Below are 25,942 nucleotides of genomic sequence, written 5' to 3' on the forward strand. Positions count from 1 at the left end.
CAGTTACGGCTGAAGATAAAACCAGCCCACTGTAGATCTTTATGCTGCGAAACTAGCCCAACGTAAAAGAAGAATGTTTTATTTAACTTTCGCACGTGTAAAATGGTATATTATTATACAGAGTTTTAATTTGGACGTTATTTATTAGAAATGGGTTTAACAAAGCAATATCTAAGATATATTCCTGCTGGAAATTTTAATATCGTAGCAAGTCAAGGCTGTAATGTGTGTTTTGTTACTTTAGATGGACAGGAAGGAAGATTTGTTGCCGTTGGAGCCTGTGAACATATAATTATTTGGGATCTAAGATTAGGGGAGAAGGTATATTTGATGTTTAAAAGAATATATTAAATATATGGTTGCCCTCAACCTATACCCGAATGTTCCTATTTCAGTTTCGTTCATTTCCACTTTTGGAAAAATTATATCAATGTCCTGATATATAATAATAAACCATATTATCATTATTCTTACAGGCACAAGTTTTACCAGGTGAAAAATCAGTGGTAACTTCATTAGCAGCTAGTCCAAATAAACGACATTTAGCAGCAGGCTATTCTAATGGAGACATCCAAATTTATGATCTTAAATCTGCTGAAGTAATCAGTATTTTTTCTGGGCATAAATCGGAGGTAACAACATTAATATATGACAATTTTGGTCACAAATTAGCATCTGGTTCAAAGGTAAGAATAAAATATTCCATTACAACTATATTTTTGTTTTATTTAACAAGCTCCAGTTTTAACACTTGTCTTATCCCAAATATGGTAATTCTGATGGAGTCTCATCCATGCCCTTGAAACCCATTGCACTTCTACTTCAAGAATTCTATTAGAAAATTAGAATGCATTTTAATCAAACTATTATGTAAATAATATACCTCTGTTGACTAATACTTAAAAGTTAAAAAAATCGTATTTAAAAGTAAATATCCATTTTTTATTCATTACTATTAAAAATTTTTACAATATATTCAATTTGGAGATTTTTTGAAATCTGTTCGCAGTTATCTACCTATATTAAAATGAAACTTTTCCCTTATAGAATTCAATAAAACAATTCATTCCAGTACAAAAGCATGGTTTCCCTTCACATCCTGGATTATAAGAACTGACTTCATTTTTTGTTTGCTGAAAACACATGCCATTTTTTTGTTTTCTGCTGTTTCTCCATTCACTTCATTTAGGGGAAATTTTTGGTAGGTGGCTGAATTTAGAACTTCTTGTAATTTGAAGTGAACGATAATGAAATATGTTTTTAATTATTAATATTCTTTTATTAAATAATGTTACTTCTAAAAGAATATCTTTTTATGAGAGCTTTGACCTTACTAAAGGGACAGATGTTCAGACAAGAAAACTATATATCTGATCAATGGCTTAGGCATATTACCTCTTCCAAAATGAAGATATTGAAAGTATTTTATTTTTATAGGATACTGATATTATAACTTGGGATACAGTTGCAGAAGTAGGCTTAAGCAGATTGTCTGGCCATAAAGGGCCCATTACACAGTTACAGTTTATGAAAGATCATGCCATCCTGATTTCAAGTTCAAAGGATAGCTTTGTTAAATTTTGGGATCTAGACACTCAGCACTGTTTTAAAACCTTAACTGGACACCAATCTGAAGTAAGTACACAGAATATTTTGTTAACAATGACTCCTTTTTTGGCAAAGCTATCTGCTTCCTGATTGCTTGATATACCCTGGTTTTCTACTTTACGAATTTTTATGTTTTTGATAACCAATATGCTTATTAAAAGTGTCTTTTGGAAATTTACCTTCAAAAAACTTCAATGATTACAATATTTCTGTTTTATGATATGTGTTTGTAGTGATATACAAACTATTGTTTAAAATACAGGTAAGTGTCCAAATACTTTGAACACATAATGGCAGATCCCACTGGCCTCAATTATATAATAATCCCAATAACTTATACTTCTATTAGGACTCAATATGCAGACAACTGTATCTTTTTTATATCTTATGCCATATGTTGAATATAATCTAGTTAAATTGATCCTAAGAATAATACAGAATGCTGAAAAATTATTACTCCTGTAAGTGGATGGTAAAAATTTTGATCAATATCAACAGTCTCAAAAGATGGTTATTCACATTATTCAAGACTTGTGTTATTGAAGATTAAAACTTGTTCTACTCTTAAAAGCATTACATTTTAAAAAGGTGGCTCTTAGGAAAAAAGTAGGGAGACATTTTATTTTTTTAAAATTCCAATTTTTTTGAACTTCATTTCATAATATAACTTACTATTTTAAAGTCGTTGACCTTAAAAAAATTCCAGATATGGGATTGTTGGAGACAAATTATTTTTAATTCAATAAAATTTGGCATCAATTGCTAATATTATTATTCTAAAACTATATATAAATACCGATACCTTTTTTTAGACTACACTACTAAACAGCAGTGTTAATTAGATCACATATGTAACTAATGTAGTTATAATTTACATATCAAAATCATTGAAAATGATCCACCCCCTAAGGATCTCATGTTGTATACAGTGCAAACTAGATATATTGTTGTTATGATAATGTTCTTCAAAATTTTATGCTTTTATATTGCATCCTTACGATTTTAAAAACTTTAGGTATGGTCTATAACATTGATGAAAGACGACCAATATCTAGTGACTGGTTGCGGGGATATGGAACTTACAGTGTATAAATTGTTTTTCCGTGATCCCGATAGTGAAAATAAAAATCCATTGGAACATTTATCAATGAGGTTAGAACTTTCATCACTAGAAGATTCAGATGATTTAACTGTGAGTACAATTGAATTTTATGGACGAAATTTTCAAGACCATCACGTCTTCGTCTCCAATATTACTTAAGTCGGCATAGGTTCTTCATGCAGACTTTCATCTGAATCAACTCCCTCGTAGTTTTTTCTCTTCTACATTGGAGTATTTTTCAGAACTATTACAAATTGAGCATAAATTTGTGCATTTTAAAACGTGTTACATTTTTTGAGTAATTAAAGTGTAAATTTAAATAAATAGCTCAAAATTGTCCATAATGACTAGAAAAAAATTCAGATCCCAGCTTTTTTCCTTTTTTTTGTACTTTCTAAGAAATTTTCCATTGTATTGTATATTTTTTTATACCATTAAAAACTGGACATTTCAATGAACAAAAAAAACCAGCAACTTTTACAAAAATCGAATATTATGACTGAGTTTTCGAGTAAAAAAATATTTTTTTTAAGATATAAAACCAAAAACATGTTTTTTCCAATTTTTCACATAAATTTTGAGGTTATATGAAAAAAGTGTAATAAGATTAGTTGTAGATCTTTTGATTCCCTACAACTTTACCGTTTAACTTGTTTCTATAGAACTTATAGTTTTGGCGGAAACAAACATTTTTTACCCTCGAAAACTCACCCCCATCCACTTCCCGAACTAAGATCGTCCGTTATTTATTTTTCTCTTCATTCTTTTTATATTCTCTGCCTTTTCTAATAGGTTTCATCCTACTATTAATTTTTTTCACTTTTTATTATTTACCTACCATATCATTACTAATACAACTCTTTTGAATTTAAATAACTACACAAGGTATACCATAATGACCTGAACCAACATTTACATCAGAAACTATTGATAATATTTTTCTGAATCTTTTTTATTAGTTATACGAACATGTTTAAAGGGTTACATTTTTCAGTTATCTAACTTTTTCAAATATTTTGACATACAGCCTTTCACAACATTTTTTGTTAAAAATAAAAAGATTTTCATGGAGAATGCTTGATATTTCCTTAGATTTATGAAATTTACTGCATAATTCATTTTTTTAACCACAACTTTCTCGATACCAGATTGTACGCTAAAATTAGAGATTAGTTGATGCTTGACTCTATATTTTAATTAAACTTTAGAAAACTTGAAGTGAAATTGTATTTTGGTTACAACTGTAGAGAAAATATTTGAATTCTTCATCAAATAATCTAAATCATACATAAAATGTTCTAAAACTCCAAATTAGGCTTACACTCTACACAAATGAATACTACTGCTCTCTATTGCTGCTTTATTGAAATTTAGTCTTATCTATAGACAAACAATGGAGATTAGTAAGTTTTTATATTAGTTTTTAAAGTAGTTCATCTATAGAGTTGATAGAATCTTCTTCCTATTCTGTAGCTAATTTAGAATACATAAAATATGAAATTGAGAGAATAGAGCAAGGCAAGGGGTTTAATAAAAAATAGATGATAGTTTCTCAAAATAAGGCTGTTTTCACATCAAAAAAATCCAATTATATGTGATATATTTTACAGACTGGAAATAATTTCGTATAAACGCTTCTTTGGAAAAGTACATTACATATCTTCTTTGCAATGATGATGAAATTTTACAACAATGTACTTTGAATTACAAATGAAAAGAAGTCTGTCATACATGTAGGATATACATACTACAAGATATTAAAAAACTAATTTTGTTAATAATTTTGAAGTTAAAAGCACAATTGGAGTACTTATTAAGTCTCATTTAGGATTCATGGTTGTTAAAATATTTCTTCTCGACTCTTCAAAAAAAAACCTATCTAAATTCTAGTTTCGAAAAAACCATAACCATTTATAAGTAAGGTTGTAAGCATGTACTCTCCCTATTTTTGGAGGTAAAATCTACTGGCGCTGATAAAAAAAGAAGTCATAATTTGAAACAGACAAAATTAAAAAAAATTAACAAAACTTGAGACTTGAAAATTGGAATCCTAAAATTTGCTATTGGAATTCATTGTATATTCTTGAAATACTATAAAATACAGCATGATATATTTTAAAAATATTGATATCCGCTTCCAGAATAACCAGAAGATTGATATCTATAATTATGTGATAACATATTAATTGGTTTGTTAACAAAACTTTTTATACATGTTTTGAGGATAAAGAGTAAAATATTAACATAATTTTAATAATGAATATAATTTTTAAGCATCCACTACAATGCCATAAAGCTGGCACACTTTTAAGAGGCGGACGCGGTAGAGTTATATCAATGTATAGTGATGTTAGCGGACATATTTTGGGATGTCATGGTACAGATAAGAAGATAGAACTCTTCCAATTTGTATATGAGGAAGATGCTAAATTACGACTTAAAAAAAGACTGAAAAAAGAAAAGAAAAAAACCAAGTAAGTTTATAACTAAACAATAATATAATAGAAGCTTTGAAAATATTTTCTTGAAGCATAAAATTGGTTCATCTCTGTATATAACTGTTATTTATTTTAGATCTGAAGGAAATATGGAAACTGATCAAGAAGATTCTGTCATTAATCCAACAAATCAATTAAGCTTATGTGATGAAGTTAAAAGGTTGCCATCTATTACACTTTCCGATAAACCTAAAAGTTTTCATTTGGTTCTGGGTAATGGTGGAGAATTGCGTATTGCAACGAATCTTTCTAATAACGTTGTAGAACTATACTCTATTCAATCATCAGCCAAGGACTCGGAACCCAAACGTCTAAGATCAATTTTAAATCAAGGACACAGAACTGATGTACGTTCAGTTTGTTTCAGTAGTGATAACTTAGCAATTGCCTCTGGAAGTGCAGAGTCAGTAAAATTGTGGAATAGGCCTTCACAAGCTTGTCTAAGAACAATTAGTACACAGTAAGTATATTATTTTTCTAAAAATGGAAGTGTGTCCTAACATGGTCTAAAGCAGGGATGGGCAAATAGTTTTAAGTGCTGGCCAAAATGAAATTCTCAAAATGTCGCGTTTTGGCTGAAGTTTTTTTCTCTGTCCGAGATATTTTTCTGACAAGTTACATTTTAAAGCATTTGGACAGTGAAATTTTACAGTTAATAAGAGATAATATTAATAATAAATTGTCCACTTTTTTATTTATTATAATTAATAATATTAAATGATAATTTATTATACTTGAAAAATAAGGAACATGAGTTTCAAAAGAAATTCTATGTAGTCAGCCAACTACCTGCTTTATCAGAGTAAGTTTTCATACATTAAAGTAGGGATATGGTTACAGTTATTCCAAATTATTATAAAACTCTCTCCTAATACACAAAATGTAAGAGATTAAAAAAAATTGCACGCAGAATTTTTCAGCGGGTCTGATACAGTAAGCAAAATTTAATTTAAATACTGACGTTTTGCCCCTTCTGTACATTGCTGACGGAGTGTCGCAGCCGGTTATCGCATGTATAAATAAAATATAGTTTTGGCATTTGGGATAAGCAGATTAACTTTTTGAAGAATATATTTCTGTTCGCTGTTGGGTCCTTCCAGGTTTCAGAAAATAAATAATTTTATCCATTGGAGTCCTTGCTGTAAGTAGTACTAACCAATCAACATCTTCACCAACTTTAATTGTTTGTTTGTTGCAATCAATTTTTCTTTTGCTGTTTTAATTATAACATCTGCGTCATTTTGAGCTTGTTTCACTGCAATATTTGCAGCTGTTAATTTGTCACTTAACATGGAGACAATAGAATAGGCAGATGATTTTCAAGGCCAGTTGGGTAGAGGGGATTCAGTTACAGACTGACTATCTTTTGAATAAATGTTTTGAGAATAGTATAATATATATAAAAGAGACACAAATAGGTCCTGATATGTATATACGTGCATATCATATGTAATGAGACTCTTAGAATCGCGATATCTCAAAAATAGTAAATCATAGGGACCACTTTGGTACAGAATTAAAAGATCTACAACTTTGGTTTGAGGTTTAAGAATTACTGTTTTCAGGGGAATCCGAAAAATCACAAATTTTGACCTTTGACCCCGAATAACTTTTGTAGCACATATAGGATCGATGGGGATTTTTAAAACTTTATTTGTAATGGTAAACCCCAGCTCTCCATCAATATTTGGCTTTTCAGGAATTTTTGTTATTTGACCACTTTTTTTATGACTAAATTGACCAAACTATAATTTTTTCTAAGGGGCCATCCATAAAGTACGTCACACGAATTTTAGGACTTTTGAACCCCTCCCCCCGTCTTTGTCACAGGTTGTCACATTTTTATAACCCCCCTTCTGATGTGACGTCACACATTTTTTAAATTTATGTATGTATTTGAAAATTATCGAGAGAAAACAGCTATTTGTATTTTTTACTTATTTTTATTAAATAATAATCTATTAAAATCAACATAAAGTCCAACATTTCATAAAATTTTTTAAATTTTCGATTCATATCCAAACTTTGCGTTTTAGTATTTTAAATTTTAACATGTGGCGTCACAAAACTATTGACCCCCCCATGCCTCTTGTAACACGATGTCACACTTCGGTGATACCCTCCCTCCCCATTAACATGTTACGTACTTTATGGATGGCTCCTAATAATGTTACAAAGTGATTGAGGACTTGAATACTGGCATTCAATTTCTTCTAAGAATTGTGCAAATTGTCGTTTATTGAGAACTCTTGCGTTTATCTAGTTGATAACTTTTATTACAATTGACATTACATTGGGAAATGTTTTTAAACCTTGCTTCGCACATGAAACTTGATGGTATATCATACAATGAAATTTTATCAGAGAATGTGAAATATTTTGTTTAAGATACTGAATAAATCTAATGTTTTCCCTATCATACAAGATGCACCTTCTGTTGTTAAAGGAACTATTTTCTGTAGGTCAATATCCATTTCTTCAAATACAGCATCAATTTCTTTAAAAATATCAAGACTTGTACACGTTCTTTTCAACGTTACTAGTTTAATTAACTTTTCTTTCATTATATTTCCTAACTAAAAAACTGTTAATTGTGCATAACCATTTACATCATTACTCTCATCCAAATCAATTGAATACATTTCTGCATAATTTAAGTCACTATGTATTTGGGAAAAAATGTTTTTTCCTAATTCTATCACTCGATCTTTAATTGTGTTGCGACTTAGAGGTAAATCATTCATACACTTTGTAATCAAGTCTTCTTCTTTTAAATCAGCAAAGTAGCACTACATTTTAAAAACGCTTTTTTTCACAAATTGCCTACTGAAAGAGGTTTCCCGTGACGAGCAATCCAATACGTAACTTGAAAACTAACACTGTAATGTTATTTTTTTGAACCAAAAAACTTTTTAAAACACTGCTTTGGGACAAATTCTCATTTTTCTTTTTCAAAAAATAGGTTTTTCTTTCTTCATCTGTTGATATACCGAGATTAGAATGCAACTTCTCAAAGCCTCCTTTTACATTATATGTACGTGAAGATTTTTCATTACAAATTACATATATAATCATTTTATTTCTTTCGATCACACTGTATTTATCAAACCATTCAGTTTGATATGGTCTAGAACTTGCATCGCTTGTTTTTAATTAGCCATCATAGTGCAGGGCTACAATTAAAAATATTTATGTTTAGAATGTAACGATTTGAGAAGATTTTTTTTATTAACTTTTGTACATATTACATATAATACACATAACTTTTGAAAAAAGTGCCACTTGTTAGTTCAGCATACTGCGTCAAGTAGCACAGGGACAGTAATACGATAGGAATAGAAAATGGATAGAATTATTTGCTCCTTCAAAATGATTTAACCACTTTTAAACGGTGTTACTGTCGCATATAATTGTGCCAGGCTTTAGCATATTTTTGACAGAAAACAGTATTTTTTAACAATAAAATAATGTGACATTTAGTATAATATGTTTAATCTTCTTGCCCTCAATCCCTCTATGTACCTAATAGACGCTCCTTCACTTGCATCAAAATGTGATTTTCAAGTTTAGTAATTTATTTTTCTCTTTTCATTTTCAACAACTAACCTGATTGACTTAATTAATTTCAATAATTTTATTTTTACTTTTAAGGTACATTTTGTCTACTGTATTTGTACCTGGAGATCGGCATCTTTTGGCTGGTTTAAAAAATGGAATGTTATTAATTATTGATATTGCATCTGGTGATATTTTAGAAGAAATTCCAGCACATTCTACTGAACTGTGGTCTGTAAGTTTAACACACGATTTGGTAAGTATTGTCAAATTTTGTTTTTTGAATTTGATACAAACTTACAAAATTGCAAAAACATACTAAATTATATTCTAGAAATGAGTTATTTATTACAGAAAATAACAATTATAAAACTATCATTGTTTCACTATTCACGCTTGTCGTGTGCTGCTTTTATTGCCAATCCATGCCCTTGGGGATTTTGTTGAGCTCATCATAACAGTTTTAGAAGATAACTTGAACCAAAACAAATCTTGACACCTTGAAAAGTAATGTGCACAATTTTCTGGGACAAAAAACGGCATTTCACTTTTTGATTATATTGGCGCAAGCAGGGATGCTAATTGGTTGTAATTCTATCCCCCAAGCATATTTTAAAATCTCATAAATTTACTTTAAGACACCATAAGTTTTTTTTGTGATGAAGTTTTGTTATAAATATACAAAGAAATACGAGGGTCGCTCGTATTTCGAATCTCACTTGGTGGGAGCATCAATAATGACGGACATGTTTACATGGCTGTAACACAACGCCGACTGATGTCTGAATGTCAACAATGGCTTAGTGTGTAGTGCGAGAGCTTCGCAGACGCCTTCAGCGCGTGCCCGCTTTCTTCTGCCGCGTAGCTTCTGCACGGAGCGATCGGGGTTGGAAAAAACGGCCCTCGTACATATAAAAATTCACTCAAATAAAATTGTTAATACTTTTGTTCTGACATAATACTACCAAGTTGATGAAACGAACGATAGAAGGTGACAATCTACTTTTAATTAGAATTCCAAAACTTACACCTTACCCTAAAAATTTTTACCCCAGAAAAAATCGTCTTTCTTGAATTTTTCACTCTAAATTTAGGGACAAAATCCCCAATTTGGCATCACTGGACTCGCAAGAAACAACAATCGATACAAATATTTATTGCGGTGTTTAAGAAACTGTGTCGCGCAATACGGGATAAGCACCGAGTCCTTACTTGGCTATTAGTGGTACAACAACAATAACATGTTATTTCAAGGTTCATTGCACAAGTATACGAAGTCGCAGACAAAAACTTGTATCAAGATATTACCAATGCCCGGAAAATCACAGAGTCTTGTCAAAAAGAGTGTAAAGAGAAGTAGTATCTGCACTGGTTTTTTTTTCAATGGAACTTACTATACGACCATCCCTGGTATTGTCAATCTAAATTTATTTTATCACCTTCAAAGTAGGATCCTGCCAAAATGATGCAAACAAATAATCCATTTATCCTACATACAGATTGAGATTATTCATTGATGTTTGCGTTAAAGGCTACTCATATTTTCTCATACTACCTTGACAAGTTTTTATGGAAAGGGGCTGCTGATATTTAAAAATTGTCACATAATGAGACAAAATCCGCCCAAGTGACCTCACTCAAGAAAAATACCATTGCGTTTATATGAACAATGTACAAATACCACAAGCTACTAACATGAATTACTCAGGCATGCATCTAAATACAAGGCTCATATAAAAAAAACATATTATTAAAACACACAAACAAATGACTTGAAAGTAAAAGATCTATCGTGGCGAATTGGTAGAAAATCCAAATTAACCTCGAAACCAAGTTCCTACAGTGAAGTACAGTGAACTACAGTGAAGCCTATATGGTTATATGGTATCGAGATCTGAAGTTGTGCAAATAAATTAAATATAGCCATCATACAGAGTGGTCAGTCCAAAATACTTTGCATGATAGCTGATGCACGATGGTATGTGTCGTACCTAATCCTACATAAAAGCTTAAACGATATTGTTGTCAAAGATGTCATAAAATAACGAAACTTGAAAATAATGGAAGATTTTGCAAATACAAACCAACCTCCAAAGCTTTTATTACCTCCTCGTTAGAAAAAAATTTACGATCTTTTAAACTTTTTTTCAGTTGAGGAAAGAAATGATAGTCGGACGAAGCCAAATTTGGTGAATAAGGGGAGTGTTCTAGTAATTCAAACCCTAAATCACAAATTTTTTGCATGGCAATATGAGATTCGTGTGCAGGGGCGTTGTCCCACAAAAACAAAACACCTAACTAACGCAATATTTTGTTTATGCATGGAACTGGTCTAGGCTAACTAGATATCAATACATCCTCGTATATCAAGGCTGGACAAACTCTGATTTAAAAAAATCAAAAATCAATTATTTTTATATAAAAATCGAAAAAAACCATGATTATTTTTTTAGAATTAAAATTATTAGAATGTGCCGATTTATGCAAAATGAGGATTTTCTTTTCACCAGCACTAAATTTATTATTTCTGAGTTTATAGAAAAAGCTAAATGTCTTTCATCCCTTGAAGGCCAATATATCAACATGTCACTCGATAGATGTTTTAACATTCTAACTAATTTCTTCTTGTCAATTAAAATATAAAGGCATTATGGGATCGATTGTAACGGATAATGCAGCAAATATGTCATGCATGAGAAAAATTATAGAAGAAAAAAGTGGTTCAAAAAAAACTTAATAACTTATGGTTTTTTTCACATATTTTAAACCTTGGAACTCTCTTGGAAAACATTTGGAAATAAAGGACATTAAGGAAAATGCACATATTGTCTGCCAAGTAGGAGAGAAAACCTTAGTTCTGCCAAGTGATGTCCGTTAGAACACTGTTTGAAATTATATGTTTCTCAGTAGAATTTGCCACTCAAAATATATGAAGAAACCCGAAGAGAAATTGATACCAACATCTGCAATTAGGTTGCAAATGTTGGCATTAATCGAGCTGCTGAAGACTACCTTAATATTTTAAAACATGTGGCAATTACCTTAGATAATTTTCAGAGAAAGAAACCTACTCTTTCTGATGTGCAGAAGAACAATGGAAGAAGTTAGAAGATCTACAGTTATCCCTTGAAATACGTATTGTTCAGCATCGATATGAGCAAACTTCAACACAATATCATTTCATCACTTACATTTGGGACCTATCTAAAAAGTTTGAGAAAGCAAGAGAGAATCTTGCTATGGAAACGTGGGCTGCTGCCTCTAATCACACGATTTAATGTTCAGTTGGAGCCAAATCGAAAAATTTTTACTCAGGAAGTAACATCAGTACTGTCTGGTATTGACTGTTGGAAATAAAAGAAAGACATATCTGAAATTGAAAAGCATCTATATATAATAGTTTTTAAGTGCCAACACATCACACATCTCCAGTTTCATTTGGAAGCGATTTTAGTACGTTTGTTCTTGTGCAGTCAAAATTATTTAATTACCACTGCGCATTTAGATAACCAAGTTATCGTCTTCAGAGACTGAAGGTAAACAGTTTACTTGTAATTGTTAGTGTTGGTGTAGTGATAGTGTAAACACTGTGTTCACTACAACTAGTAATAGAAAAGGGGTCCAAGCTCTTCAAAGGAAATTAAAAATAATTTGTTTTTCTGTGTTTTCTGTTTTGAGTGTCTTCTCTATTTCTTAAGTAGATATTATAAAATATGATTAATATTATAATAATAAAACGGCTTGTGTGAATTAAAAGCCGAATATTTAGCAAATTTTATAGTTTGATTTCAAATATGATTATTATTCAACAAATCAGTTGATTTAAATCAGGATTTATTCAATTGATTATATACTCCAAAACTATACCATTAAGTGTATATGTTTTGATTGCTACTAAAGTAAAAAAAAGCCTTCAAACATAAGAAAATTTGATTAGTGGATTAACACTATTGTCATTTTAGAGAGGATGTGTGACAGGAGGAGGAGATAGCACTGTAAAATTTTGGCAGTTTGAACTTGTGGTAGATAAAAATAGTGATTCCAAAGCAAAAGTGTTATCTGTTCTTCACACTAAAACTTTAAAATTGGAGGATACTGTACTTTGTTTGAAAATGTCTCCCAATGGAAAGTTTATAGCAGTCGGACTGCTAGATTCTACAGTGAAGATATTTTTTGTTGACACTTTGAAGGTTTGTATAATTGTACCTCTAAATTATTTATTTATAAAAAATTGTAAAAAATATGTATAGTTCGCTTAGACAAATTTGGAAGAAAAAAAATTTTTTTCAGAAATTCGAGCTTTTAACATTTTAACCTTCCTTGGAATTCTGAACATTTACTAGATCTACGATAGGGTTACTGTTTTGCTTCTTTTTTCTCTAATTTTTAACAAAGCAATTGATTTATTGGGGAACTTTAAGAAAGTGCTGATTATTTTATATATTGATAACCTTTGTTTTTTTTTTAGTTTTACCTTTCTCTTTATGGTCACAAATTGCCGGTGCTATGTCTAGATATTTCTTCAGATTCTACTTTAATAGCAACTGGTTCAGTCGACAGGAACGTAAAAATTTGGGGAATGGATTTCGGTGATTGTCACAAAAGTATTTTTGCTCACGATGATTCAGTAACAGGACTTTGTTTTGTACCGAAAACGCATTATTTTTTCACTTGTGGAAAGGATGGTAAAGTGAAAGAATGGGACGGTGATACTTATGACAAAATTATGACATTACAGGTAAATAAACAAATATTTTTATATACAATATATTTTTATTGATGTCGTTACTAGTACATAAATATTAGCAAAAATAATTTTCAAACATTTTGAATTTGAAACTCATACTGTATCTTGTTGGAGCTACCTACCTCGTACTTGGTCTTAGAATGGACTTACAGTTAGAATATTTATTTCAGGGAAACGTTTCTGTAACTATTTTTTTTATATTAACATTCAATTGGTATGTGTAGTCGTTTTTCATTACATTGTCAAAAGTTCTATTTCTTTTTCAATTTGAATTTAACCCAGATTTACGCGAACTGTAGGAGTTGAATATATGTATGTACCTTAATCAAGTTTGTTTTGTGAACTGGTGTGTGACTGTATGATAGTTGATCATCACCACGTCAGGATCATTTGATTTCAAGGCTTCTATTGAAAAACTATAGAATCAAGGGAACTGGTCGTGTTGGAAAAGGAAATCACCTTACTGCTGAAGCATCAAAAGGTTTTGTATTTCGTAAATGGTAAGTTGACATTGACTGCTGATGGTTCCAATAATGATGAATTCGAAACAAAAGACTCGCTTGATCAGGTCATTTTGGTGAATACGCGGAATACTACCAATGAGGAACTCACGTCTTCTTGTGAAACGAACAAGGATATTTGGGCCAAGTTGAGTTCTGTGTATGAGCTGAGTTCAAGTCAGAGATTAGATAGTCTTCTGGAATCGAATCTTTCTTTTCTTACGGAATAATTAATGCTTAGGATGGGATTGTCAATCATGTTGCACGCCTTCAGCGTGATCAGTGAGCTCAATCTCGAATTGAAGAGGCTGCAGCAGGCTGAACTGTCCGAATTAATGTTGATGGAGACGGTGGGCTCAAGAATGCCAGTATTCAAAAGCTGATGAATGAGAATAGATTAAGCATGCGAACAGTCACTCCATATACCTTTCAGCAAAATAGGGCATCGGAACGAGAAAACCGCACGGCTGCACGGTCTATGATTCATTCAAAGAATTTTCCAATCAAACTGTGGCGGAAGCGGCGACAATGCACTGGACAGAACAAGTCGCCGATTAAAATTTGGATGTATTTCCAACTTCCTAAAATCGACTATTCCAAGATTTTTGGAAAACTAAATACTTCGTGCATGTGCGTAAGGAGAAGAGGTGGAAAATGGACAAGAAAAGTATACCATGTCTCTTTGTGGAACTTTGTGAAGGATTTGATCATAATATCTCGTGATATTATTTTTGAAAGAGAAACTCCCTTGATCAAGTTACTCAAGTCTGCCAATGTCGAGCCTGTGGTAGAAGTCATGGCCTACCAGGAATCCAGGACCCTCCAAAGACAATTCTTCAGAATTTCTGTTTCTGGAATTGAAATTGATTAGGTTGAAGCAGGGAATGACGAGGGCGCTTATTGCAGAAAGGAACATGACTGTAAAAGAAGCGCTTTAGTCAGATGAGTGCGACTTATGGAAACAAGCCATGCCGGAAGAACTGAATTCATTAGCAGAAAATGATACTTGGGATCTGACTTACTTAAGCAATTTGAACGCACTTGTATTGAAATCTCTTTCCTATCACGGTGTTCCTTAACCAGACTTGAAAAAAATTGCTTGAATGTCTTCGAGCTACGTATACACTTGAACTAGAGCACAAATCATTTTAATCTTATTCAGAAAATTGGTTACCCTATTTTCGATTTAATGATTATATAAATGAATTACATTCACCTTCACATTACATTCCTATATTGATGTTCTTCATAAGCGACAAAATATTTTTCAAGGAATTAAAAAGTAGCTCAGATTGCTAGTAATACAAGACAGTTAAAAAGTGGTGTGTTAAATGCTTCAATTCAATTAAACGAGGAATCAAACATGTATATATGTTGAGTATGACAAATGTGATAAGAAGTTTTATTATGATGATACATTTGGTAAAATACATGATAACATAGATTGAGATTTTAACAATTCTATGTGATTCAGATATAACATTAAAAGTTAAAATTTTTATTTTAGGGACACGTTGGCGAAGCTAGAGGATTAGCTATAAGTTCAAATGGTCAGTATGTAGTATCATGTGGAGCAGATAGAGTGTTGAGAATGTATCAAAAATCCGATCAAATTTTGGTTTTGGAAGATGAAAGGGAAGAAGAAAGAGAACAAGAAGATGAATTAGCCACGGGGGAACAGACAGTCATTCCAGGACATCCAGGACTAAACTTACCTTCCAAAAAAACTGTAGGAAGTGAAAAAGCGGTAAGGAATAGCATTACAATTAGTTTATAACAAAAAATAAGTTTCCATTATTTGTTACAAATCTGTTGTGTTAATACGAACCCTGCTCATTTCTTTAAATGTTTAAATGTTTTCTACAGAAAGAATGGAAGCTGAAAAAGGTAGTTAATGTGAGTCAGTGTTAGTTATACCAGATAAATTTCGGTCCATTCTGATTTTGAAAGAATTTACACTGGGTGCAAACTCTGCTTTTTCTAAAAAGGAATTCTAGAGATACCCAACACTATTTGTAAGAAAGTTTTTTCTTGGCAACTTGACACATTTTTCCTTGTCTAGCTTTCTGGAATGACCTGGAAGGAGGATGTCTGTATGTGGAGGTCGTTAAAAAATAGTAAGGTTAATTGTAGGTCACATAAATTGATAGTATTTCGTCTCAATCAAGAAACACGTACCACTATAAACAATATAACAAACCTTGTATCTATAACATTCACCTCGTAATTCACAATATAATAATTTGTATAAAAATAAGATTTAGTATTATACAGGCGGACAGACAGTGACATTGTTATCAATGTACTCACACACCGACGTGTTGATGGAGGTCAGTAAAAGTATTACATAGTATAAGAGTTGTTAAATGTATAAGTTGGCAATATACCAGTGATTAGAAGATATGATTTTGTTAAGGGATAACACCACTGTAGAGCCCGGTTTTTGAAGGTCATTTTGGATTTTTTTTCAAAAAAATTTTATATCAGATGCAAAATGTAATTATATGACTTTATTATACATGTTTTGAAGTAATTAAATGAATTTTTACAAAATGTTCAAAACAAAATGGCCTCAATACAGAGCTATTAGCATATCAGGAATTTTAAGATAGGCCTCCACTACCACCAACTTTTCGTCGTAGCTATTGATCTGAAATATAAAAATCAAGTTTTTCTTAATGTTTGAACTAAAAGCAAGAAAGAGAAAAAATGTCAAATTTTAACAAAATGGCAGAAGTTCGAAATGTTTTTTTTTATATAAAAAAATTAAAATCGGTCGTAAAACAAAAAGTTTTCAACTTATCAATAAAATCCTACATAGATTACTAAAAAATAATGTTATAAAGCTTCTGTCAAGGTATTAAATTAATTTCATCAAAATAGGCTGAAAAATGGTGGTGGTAGTGTTGAAAAAAGTCATTTTGAGAAAAATGCTACACTATTACACTAACACAAAGATATTTCATAATCTCACTAGTGCCACTTATAGGGAGCCATGTGTATTATTTACTCTCATACAGACCTCCTAGATGTTTACTACTATTAAGAAATAGCCAGTATAACTTTGATGTTAAACGATGGTGGTTAAGTTTTTCACTACTTTTGTTTAAATGCTCATTTCAGCTAAAATAATTTCAGTTTCGGTTATACCGGAAGTGGACCCAAACTTAATTATTTTAAACGGAATGCTGTGGTTTTCATTAAATTTTTAGAATCTACGTGAAATTTCAATATAACTTTATATAAGGCATAGTATACCTAAAGTCCACCATTTTTAAATTATTGCACATTTTCGAAATTTTTGGAAACATGCAGTTCTCCACAAAAAAAATTTTATTTCTAAGTTTAATTGAGTCAGGTCTAATATTTTTGGGATTTGGACAAAAAACACTTACAGCTTTCAAAATCTGTGGTAACCTTGACAAAAATTTATATAGGGTGCTCAGAAAATGGTGCCGAATTTCGCTATCTAAAAACTTTGAAAACATAAATTTTTCAAATGGCAACCCTCATTTTTCTCTTTACCATTGGATTCTACGCTTAAAATTAAGGGAACTTCGTTAGTAAATTCATATATCTCAAATTAACGGTTTTTCTAGAAACTTGAAAAAACTGAAATCTGTCTGGAGCGACCAAAAAAAAAACAGAAGCTAATATATCAACAAACAAACAATGAAAACAGCTGGACGTTTAAGCGTCTTTTTCAACATATCCTCAATTCTATTATGTACAATGAAAATGGTGACATCTTCGCCTTGTAAACACATATTTAATTCATTCAGTTTACAAAAAATGTCAGCTAAATACGCAAGCTTTTGCAGCCAAAGAACATCGGATATACAAGAAGACAAATGGAACGGTTGATCAATAAAAAATGCTTTAAATTCAAATTTCAATTCAAACAAACGCATCAAAACTTTACCATGGGAAAGCTATTTAACTTCTGTATGAAGTTGTAAAGAAACGTGGAAAATTCCAGCATCACTTAAAGTAGTAGATAACTCTGCAAAAATACGCTCACATACTAAAGCTTGTCTACGAATACAACAATAAGTCCATTACAATATTATTTTCGCGAACCACCGGCTAGGAATCACTGATGTAGTGATATTTTATATTTGTTGCTTAAAAATGTATTTAACAATTTCAAACCATTAAATCAAATCTCTGAAAAGAATTGTGCAATTTTGTGAATTTCACTTAAAATATACTTTTATATCATGTGAAGATTGTACCATACCATTCGATAGCTTAGAGCATTGTTCTGCAAAGTGTATACCGCGCACACTGGTATAAATTGGGCATTAATTGGTGTGCCTCATAAATTTGTAAGTAAGGGCAAGAAAAAAAATAAAAATATTTAGTTTTTTTATGTGTAGGTACCTAAGTATTTTTTTCTTCAAGTGTATAATATCTATATTATTTTCGACAACACAGGTCGTAGGAATAACCTATTCTTTTACTAGTAAAATAATGAACGCTCATTATTGTACTAGTAATAAAATAATGGGAAACGATAGCAACCTCTTATTTATGGGCGTTGTAACCAAATAGTCAGGAACTGTCATTTAATTTGATGTTGGTCAGTTTTGAAAAGTGTAATGTAAAAATGTCTCAAGAAGAAGAATTTCAATGTACACCTCCGCTTGAAGAAAAAATAGTATATGTCACTCGAAGCAGAAGACCCATTATATGTTTCGCCCAGTTTGCACAGCCTCGGCAATGCAAGAATCTGAGCTCAAATATAATGATAGCCATAGCAATCTTCTTACCATTACTTATTATTGTATGATTATATTCATGCAAGCGCATGAGTGAGATGTTTTTGTTTTATTCATCTTATTGCGTGGTTTCGTTTGGCGGGATTAATATCACTTAAAAATATATATACATTTCTTTTAATTTGTGCTGTACCTTTAAAAATTTACCTTTTCCTAGGTGTACCTTGAACACTGGCTTACAGTATCGAAAATGTCAAATTTTGCTAAATTTTTCATCTTAATACTACTACTAATATAGGAAATTGTTATAATTTTTCATTTTTTTTTCAACTCTGTTTTTATCATTTGCTGGATTAAATATTTTTAATTTTTTTGTGCACATAAGTTTAATTATTTTTTTTTCTTAAAATGTTTGGAATTGTCATATCAACTCTAGTAGGAAACAGCAATGTTAATCAAATCCCAAGGTCCAATAGTAGAGTTGTAATATTTACATTTAGGTTTTTGAAAATTTGGACATTCTTACTGAAATAATTAAAATTAATTTCTTAGACTGAAAGCATTCTGGAATGTTTGGAAATATGTGAAAAATATAAAGAACAATTAGCTGAGCATGCTGCTCATCAAGCAGCTTCTAATCAAACATTACCAGTTCCAATTCCACCACCATTAATGTTAGCGCTACAAGTTTCCACCCCTGATGATTTTCTTCTAGAAACCATCAAAAGGATTAGACCAAGGTAAGAATCAGATTAAATTCAATAAAATTATTTGTTGTGGGTAATTTCTGATTTCAAATTCATTTTCTACCATTATTGGTAGTATGATCTCGGCTGATGTCTTTTCACTTGACTCCTATCAACTTTTTTATTTTTATAGACAAAGTTACCTTGAGCATTGCTTTAATTCATTTTGCTTAATTATTACTTATGAGCGATGAGACAAGATTATTATTAAGAGTATAAAATTTTCATTTTTTTTATGAAAGTAGAAGCTATCCGAGGAATGACCCTTAGGAAAAAAAGGTATATAGAAAATTGAACTGAAAAGAGGTGTTATGAAAGTAGAAGCTGTCCGAGGTGTATCATTAACAAATAAAAGGTATAGAGAAAATATATATAAAATTTGTATAAAAATAGTAATAGTATTGCCATACTTCATAGCATATCCAGAAAATCCAATGGTGTGTGCGGAAAGAGAATCGGGAATGCCTGTGATGAGTATTCAGTGGATTCTAAAGATTTCAGAATTTAAGAGCGAGGGATTATGAATGAAAAAATTATTTTTTTAAATTCATATTAAACAGAAATCAAAAAGATAAATATTTTTTGTAAAAATTGATTTGGAAGGATGAGAAAAAATTTATGAAAAATGTAATGTTCAACACTGTACTAGATTGACACTAATCCACAAGTATTTTGAACGTTTCTAAAGTTTCAATGTTTTTATTACAATATAAAATTATGGTGTACTTGTGTGCATATAACAAAAAATTGATTGGTAAGCTTATTGGAGATCGAAAGATAATATGGAAATGTTCTTCCAGACACTTTTTAACTTTTTAAAAATAATTTATTTACAATAAACAAATAACAAATCAATACTCTATTAAACCGACGGCAATAAAACAATGAATAATCTTTATTAATAAATTTGAATATTCAAATATTTATTTGATCCGTGTTTTGGATTCCACTGACCATGTGAATATTATTTATTATACAAAGTATCAAAAGGGATGGTAATATTTAAGCGTTTCAACATAAGTAATTTATTTTGATAGTCTATCAAAGTATGCAAGGGTTCTAAGTCATAATATTCTAATAGTATGCCGAAATATTTACTCCAATCAGCTATTCTAGCGTCGATGGGCTCTATAATTTCAAATTCTTCCAGCAAGGGTGTTTTAATATTGCAGTTACGTTATTTTCATGGACGTCAACGTGAAGGGCTTGTAATAAATATGATTTGACTTAAAAAAGGTAGACGCTTTAGAAGATAAGATTGTATCAGATCCTCCAGTATCAATTAAAAATTTTAATTTAGATTTTGGAATAATAAAGAATGGCAGTTGTGGGTTGTAACGGATATTATTAAAATTTATAGTATTGGTGTTTCGTGAGTGACTTCGTAAAAATTTTCGTCTTGAACATCTGGATTAGTAACAGAATTTTCGTTTTCGAAATTGTCATTTGTTCCGTCAAAGTCTAAAGTATTGTTAGGATTGAAGTTTTCATTTTAATGAGAATCAACATTAAATTAAAAATTCTTCTCGTGGAAGTACTCGTAGATTGGTTTCTAGCAGAAATAGTTTGTACACCACTCATAGGTTGTGGGGCATTTCAACAAGTTGTAAAATTTTTTTTGGAATTTTAGATTTTTGTGGTTGTCATAGGAGATACATTTTTGTAGGGCTTCGTCAAGAAAATTTATTTGAAAATATGATAAATATTCACAATAAGGCTCGTTGATGCCAGGGCAAAATGTTTTAGAGCAATATTTTTCATATATAGGGTTTCGAAATTGATAGTTTCCACATTGTCATTAAGGGCTATATGTTGAAGCAAATCGTTTAACTTATTTGAGACTTATTATCGTACTGAACTATAGTAGATAACTGTGTTAATAATATATCTTCGGAGCGTCGATCTCCGTATTTAGCTAGTAATGCCGGACGTGCATCTGATCAAAGTGTTAAATTTGAGTAATTTAAAAAATCTCTAGGTTCACCTTTTATATGAGAAATAATATTGGGGTTTAATATGAATTCTTCAGGTTGAGTGAGATTCTGTGACCTAAGGAAAGTTATTTATCGATTTTACAAATGTTAAAAGATTATCTTTCGAACTAAATTCAGATAGAGTTGCACAAAGGCCAGAAATATCATTGTTTTGAAGAGACATTCTCAAGGTATCAATGTTTCGAGGTTCTTAAATTTGATTTTTAGAAGATCGAGAAGTATTAGCTGAAGTAGAACTGCTTAAAGGGTTAATAGAGAGATTTGTATATAATAAACCTAAGTTACTTTCGGAATAATCGTTAAAATTGTTCATAAATAAAAAAAACGTTGTTCTTACAAAGGATGATCACTTGTGATGTCTTCTGCAAACTACATTTTCTCGTCTCGTTTAAAAACTGAAGTCGATCGTGTTCGCACTGCCAGAAATGTTCTTTGAGACACTTTTTAACTTCTTAAAAATAATTTATTTACATTAAACGAGTAACAAATCAATACTCTATTAAACCGACAGCAATAAAACAATGAATAATCTTTATTAATTACATTGAACTTATATACATATTTGATCCGTGTTTTGGAATCCCCTGACCATGTGAATATTTTGTTGGAATCCGCTAATCGTTAGAAAGTGTCGGGGACCTTTCATATTTCTATATAAAAACATTTTACGTTTAACTCAGGCTAGATAGATCCTGAAATCTTAGAAAATTGTTTGAATCAATTAGATTTTGAATTGAATCAACAGATTTTTTGACAAACCGTCCATACATTTCAAAGTTATGAATTAACTGCGTCATAGGTTAATGAGTGTGTATAAGTTCATCCCGATATCAAGGAAAAAAGTTTTATAAGACTCTTTCAATAACCACGTCAAATTCTTCATAAATAGGGTTGCCATTTGGAAAAAGTGAGTTACACAATTTTGCTACAGTGTCTGAGCTTTATTGTTTTCATCATAAGTCATATACAACCGAAGACATTACCAGTAGTTTTTGGTATAAATGGCGACCCATTGTGTTATACCATATCTGTCGTACAACTTTCAACATGGACAAAGTAATGATAGCTAAAACTAGTATAACATTGAATAAATATAATAATATTCCAGATCCGTTTTTTTTTTTGAAAGTTTTGAATCAAACATATTGTCATTAATTTATTTTTAATTTTTCAGTGATTTAGAAGAAGCTCTACTTATGCTGCCTTTTTCTTCAGTTTGTGAGATTTTACAAGCTATGCCAGCATTACTCACTAGAGGAAATCAAACAGAACTAGTTTGTAAAATATCAATGTTCCTGCTAAAATTACATTATGGTCCCATAGTTGCCAATCACTCACTTCTGACGACTCTTGAAAAAATACTGAAATTTGGTAATGAACGAGTGGGTGAATTAAGGGTAAGTAATAAATACTAAAATACTCTACAAGATTATATCTGTCTAATATATATTTTTCAACTGGTCTCATGAATAAATAGTTTTTATATTTTAATTAATTTATGTACTTCAAACTTTGTGAGAAATATTATTTACAAAATAATGAAAGTATAAAGTATGGAAGGAGAAACACATGTAAGTATTTTTAGCGACTCGAAGTTAATCATCGTTTCAAATGCGGTGGAGATATGCTCAAAAGCAGCTGTGTTGATAGTAGTTGACTCCGCATCATCCAGACATTCATCTCTTATGTGAGACGATATGTACACCTGCCCGTTAATGTGGCATCCAACTGGGTTTGTAGTTGACAATGTACTGTACTGTCGTTCCTAGTTTATGAGAAGTATTTCCTCCGCTAGCAGTTTAATAAGCAGAATTATGGCAATGGCAGCTTTCCCAGATATAATGTGGAAGGCACTAGCTAGGCACTTAAAGTCTATTTATCGAAGAAAAATAGTAAACCAAAACATATTCACGCCACGTGCCAGTGATCAATGTTAAAAACGTAAAAGCCAAGCAAGTAACAGGAAAGCACTCTGCGCTTAAGAAATAATTTACAGTTTCAATGCAAATGTGAGGTTTGGAATAGATATAAAGTGAACAGTCAAAATATGGAACATAAAAATCGGGTATCAATAATATCTGAATTTTTAATGATTTTCAATTATTATTTCTAACATCGAATATAGAAATAGAAGGATAATATGTGTATTGAAACATTGAAATAAAATCTTCATTTGCTACCTCAATAAACACATTTTCTTATACCCCATCAAATGAAATTAAGTTTCCACTGTCAACATTTATACTAAGCAAAACAATAACAATGTCTATTATTGGGTTAGTGACAAAGTATAATGTAGTAAAAAATAAAACACTTAATTAAATATATATTCTCCATTTTGCTCAATGACCTGTGAGTCAGATATATTTCAGAAAATCACGCAACAGACAAATATAAACAATGTCACTGCAATGCGATAATACGACGCCGTCCCTGTACTACACCTGATCTAACGGCTTTTTCAGCGATGCGGCGCTCGTCCTCACGCGGCTTTTTATTTGTAGTATATTATGTTGCCACTGATTTGAACCAATAACGATGCTGCACCGCGTCTCGCCTGGTATGTTCAACACATTGACATTATGCATCTCTACAACCATTTTGACACTCCTACTGCTTAAGCTGGGTCTCGAGCATCAGTCATCATTCGCAGATACTGATGAATGTTATGGTCTTGGAGTTCATGAGTCATGCTGGTAGCATGATATCATACCACCATACCTTTGTCTTTTAATTATTTTAAGGAATTACTTAATTATGGCGAACTGCGCTGTAGTGAACTATATTCAAAGGACATATAAATACCTTTTCAGACTAAAAAAATTAGTCTGAAGACTGGAAATATCGAAATGTCAAAGATGATCTGAAAACCTGATATTATTAGTTTGATGTCTAAATGTCTAAAAGAAAATCTCAATTACTCCTAGGGACTCAAGACATAAATTTCAGCTGGGAAATTGAAATCAATTGGAAAGAAAGAAACACTATTCAATTGTATACTGTTTAATCGAATGGAAATATATAGGGACACACATAAAATGATTTAGGAGAATTAAAAGCAATGAAAGTGAGAAGAAAAGTTATTCGGGCATTAAGACAAAATGTGGTAAGAGTTAAATCCTGATTCCAGAGGAACAAGAGGAAATGAGAACACTATGGTGCCGCATGCACAATGAGTGGAATACAAACCTTGCCAAGCACTATCACACGTTCCCCTAGCAACACGAGGAGGAAATACAAGGTTATGGGTGAGGAAATAGTGAGCTTCTGAACTCTTGTAATTCTTGTTGTCATGACTACTCAATAGAAGGAGCTCGCATCGCGTCGCTTTGCCGGGACCTCCTGCACCTTAAGTATTATGTCAAATGCAAAAATTTATCTCATGTTCAAAATTACACTCAGTTAAATTTGGTACACCAGAAATTTTTCATAAAAAAATTATTACATTTGGCTCTGGCATGGAGTATGGAGAACCTTTATTGTAGCAGAAAGTTAGATTGAGGATTATAGGTCCAGGGAGCTTAGTGTAACAAAAAATCCAAGGTATTATGACTAGTGTATTGAAGTAATTCCATTATTCTACTGGTGGATAGTGGACTGGCATTTTATATGGTTCATAACTGTGTATAAAAATTATTAAAAGGGGATTCATGACATTCATAGATATTTATTCCCTTATTTCATCATATTTAGCTTCATTTACATTAGTAACAATCATTTAGTCGACATCAGTTTCAGAGTGCATGTTGAAGTTTATGATAAATTTCTAGAATTAATTAATGTAATGTAATGTAATTGTAATAAACCATTAACGCCCTGAGATTTTCTGCTATTCGGATTTTAAATGAGTGGGGAGATTTAATTTCTCAACATTTTTGAATGAATAAATATTTAAAACGAAAACAGTAAATAATAATATTATTACACATTCAAATTCACATGGGCGTAAATAAACATCTCTGTACTAGGGTACAAAAAAGTATTTCTCCTTGACTTCCCAATTTTGACATGTACTTGTAACTTGTTTTTAAATATCATCTTGGTTTTTTAAAACGTATCATTAATTTTGTTTTTGACATATTTATTGACATTGAAATCTGAACGAATTTATACTTACAAGGAATACTATGTTATAACTACATACTAAAATTAATGTCTATTTTTCTATTAACAGGACTTGGTAGGTTACAACTACTATGCAATGAAGTTCATTCAGAACGAAGTTGAAGCGGCTGAAGGTGTACAACTATTTAGAGATGCATCCCAGGAAAAAACTAAGTCCAATAAAAAGCGAAGACAAAGGGAAAAACTTAAAAGATCGATTATGGTTATGAGTTGAAACAAATAATGTGATATTGTTACAATTTAGGAGAATATATTGTGTATTATTTGGTACCAATACATTTTTATTGGTTTTGTACTCTTCATTTTCTTCCTATCTGTAATATAAACCATTTTATAACAACAAAAT

The 25,942-nt window shown here is 31.1% G+C and overlaps 1 protein-coding gene across 1 annotated transcript; it reads left to right on the plus strand.

Moving 5' to 3' along the window:
- The first annotated feature begins 28 nt into the window (after positions 1 to 28).
- Positions 29 to 25,891, plus strand: LOC130453044 (WD repeat-containing protein 3). Its single transcript, XM_056792635.1, has 13 exons — positions 29 to 321; positions 477 to 686; positions 1,438 to 1,635; positions 2,624 to 2,800; positions 4,985 to 5,184; positions 5,285 to 5,668; positions 8,860 to 9,019; positions 12,726 to 12,953; positions 13,232 to 13,501; positions 15,518 to 15,757; positions 19,284 to 19,471; positions 22,646 to 22,868; positions 25,646 to 25,891. Exons 1-13 carry the CDS (start codon positions 151 to 153, stop codon positions 25,808 to 25,810), a joined length of 2,814 nt encoding a protein of 937 aa, XP_056648613.1. The 5' UTR covers positions 29 to 150; the 3' UTR covers positions 25,811 to 25,891.
- The last annotated feature ends 51 nt before the right edge of the window (positions 25,892 to 25,942 follow it).

This window comes from Diorhabda sublineata, chromosome 2 (assembly GCF_026230105.1).
Source record: "Diorhabda sublineata isolate icDioSubl1.1 chromosome 2, icDioSubl1.1, whole genome shotgun sequence".
Classification (NCBI taxonomy): domain Eukaryota; kingdom Metazoa; phylum Arthropoda; class Insecta; order Coleoptera; family Chrysomelidae; genus Diorhabda; species Diorhabda sublineata.

Excerpts from the sequence above, each read along its gene's own strand:
- LOC130453044 (XM_056792635.1), top strand. The coding sequence starts at position 151 with ATGGGTTTAACAAAGCAATATCTAAGATATATTCCTGCTGGAAATTTT. Across the intron at positions 2,801-4,984 it reads AAGATTCAGATGATTTAACT|CATCCACTACAATGCCATAA; the intron begins GTGAGTACAATT and ends ATAATTTTTAAG. Across the intron at positions 5,185-5,284 it reads AAAGAAAAGAAAAAAACCAA|ATCTGAAGGAAATATGGAAA; the intron begins GTAAGTTTATAA and ends TATTTATTTTAG.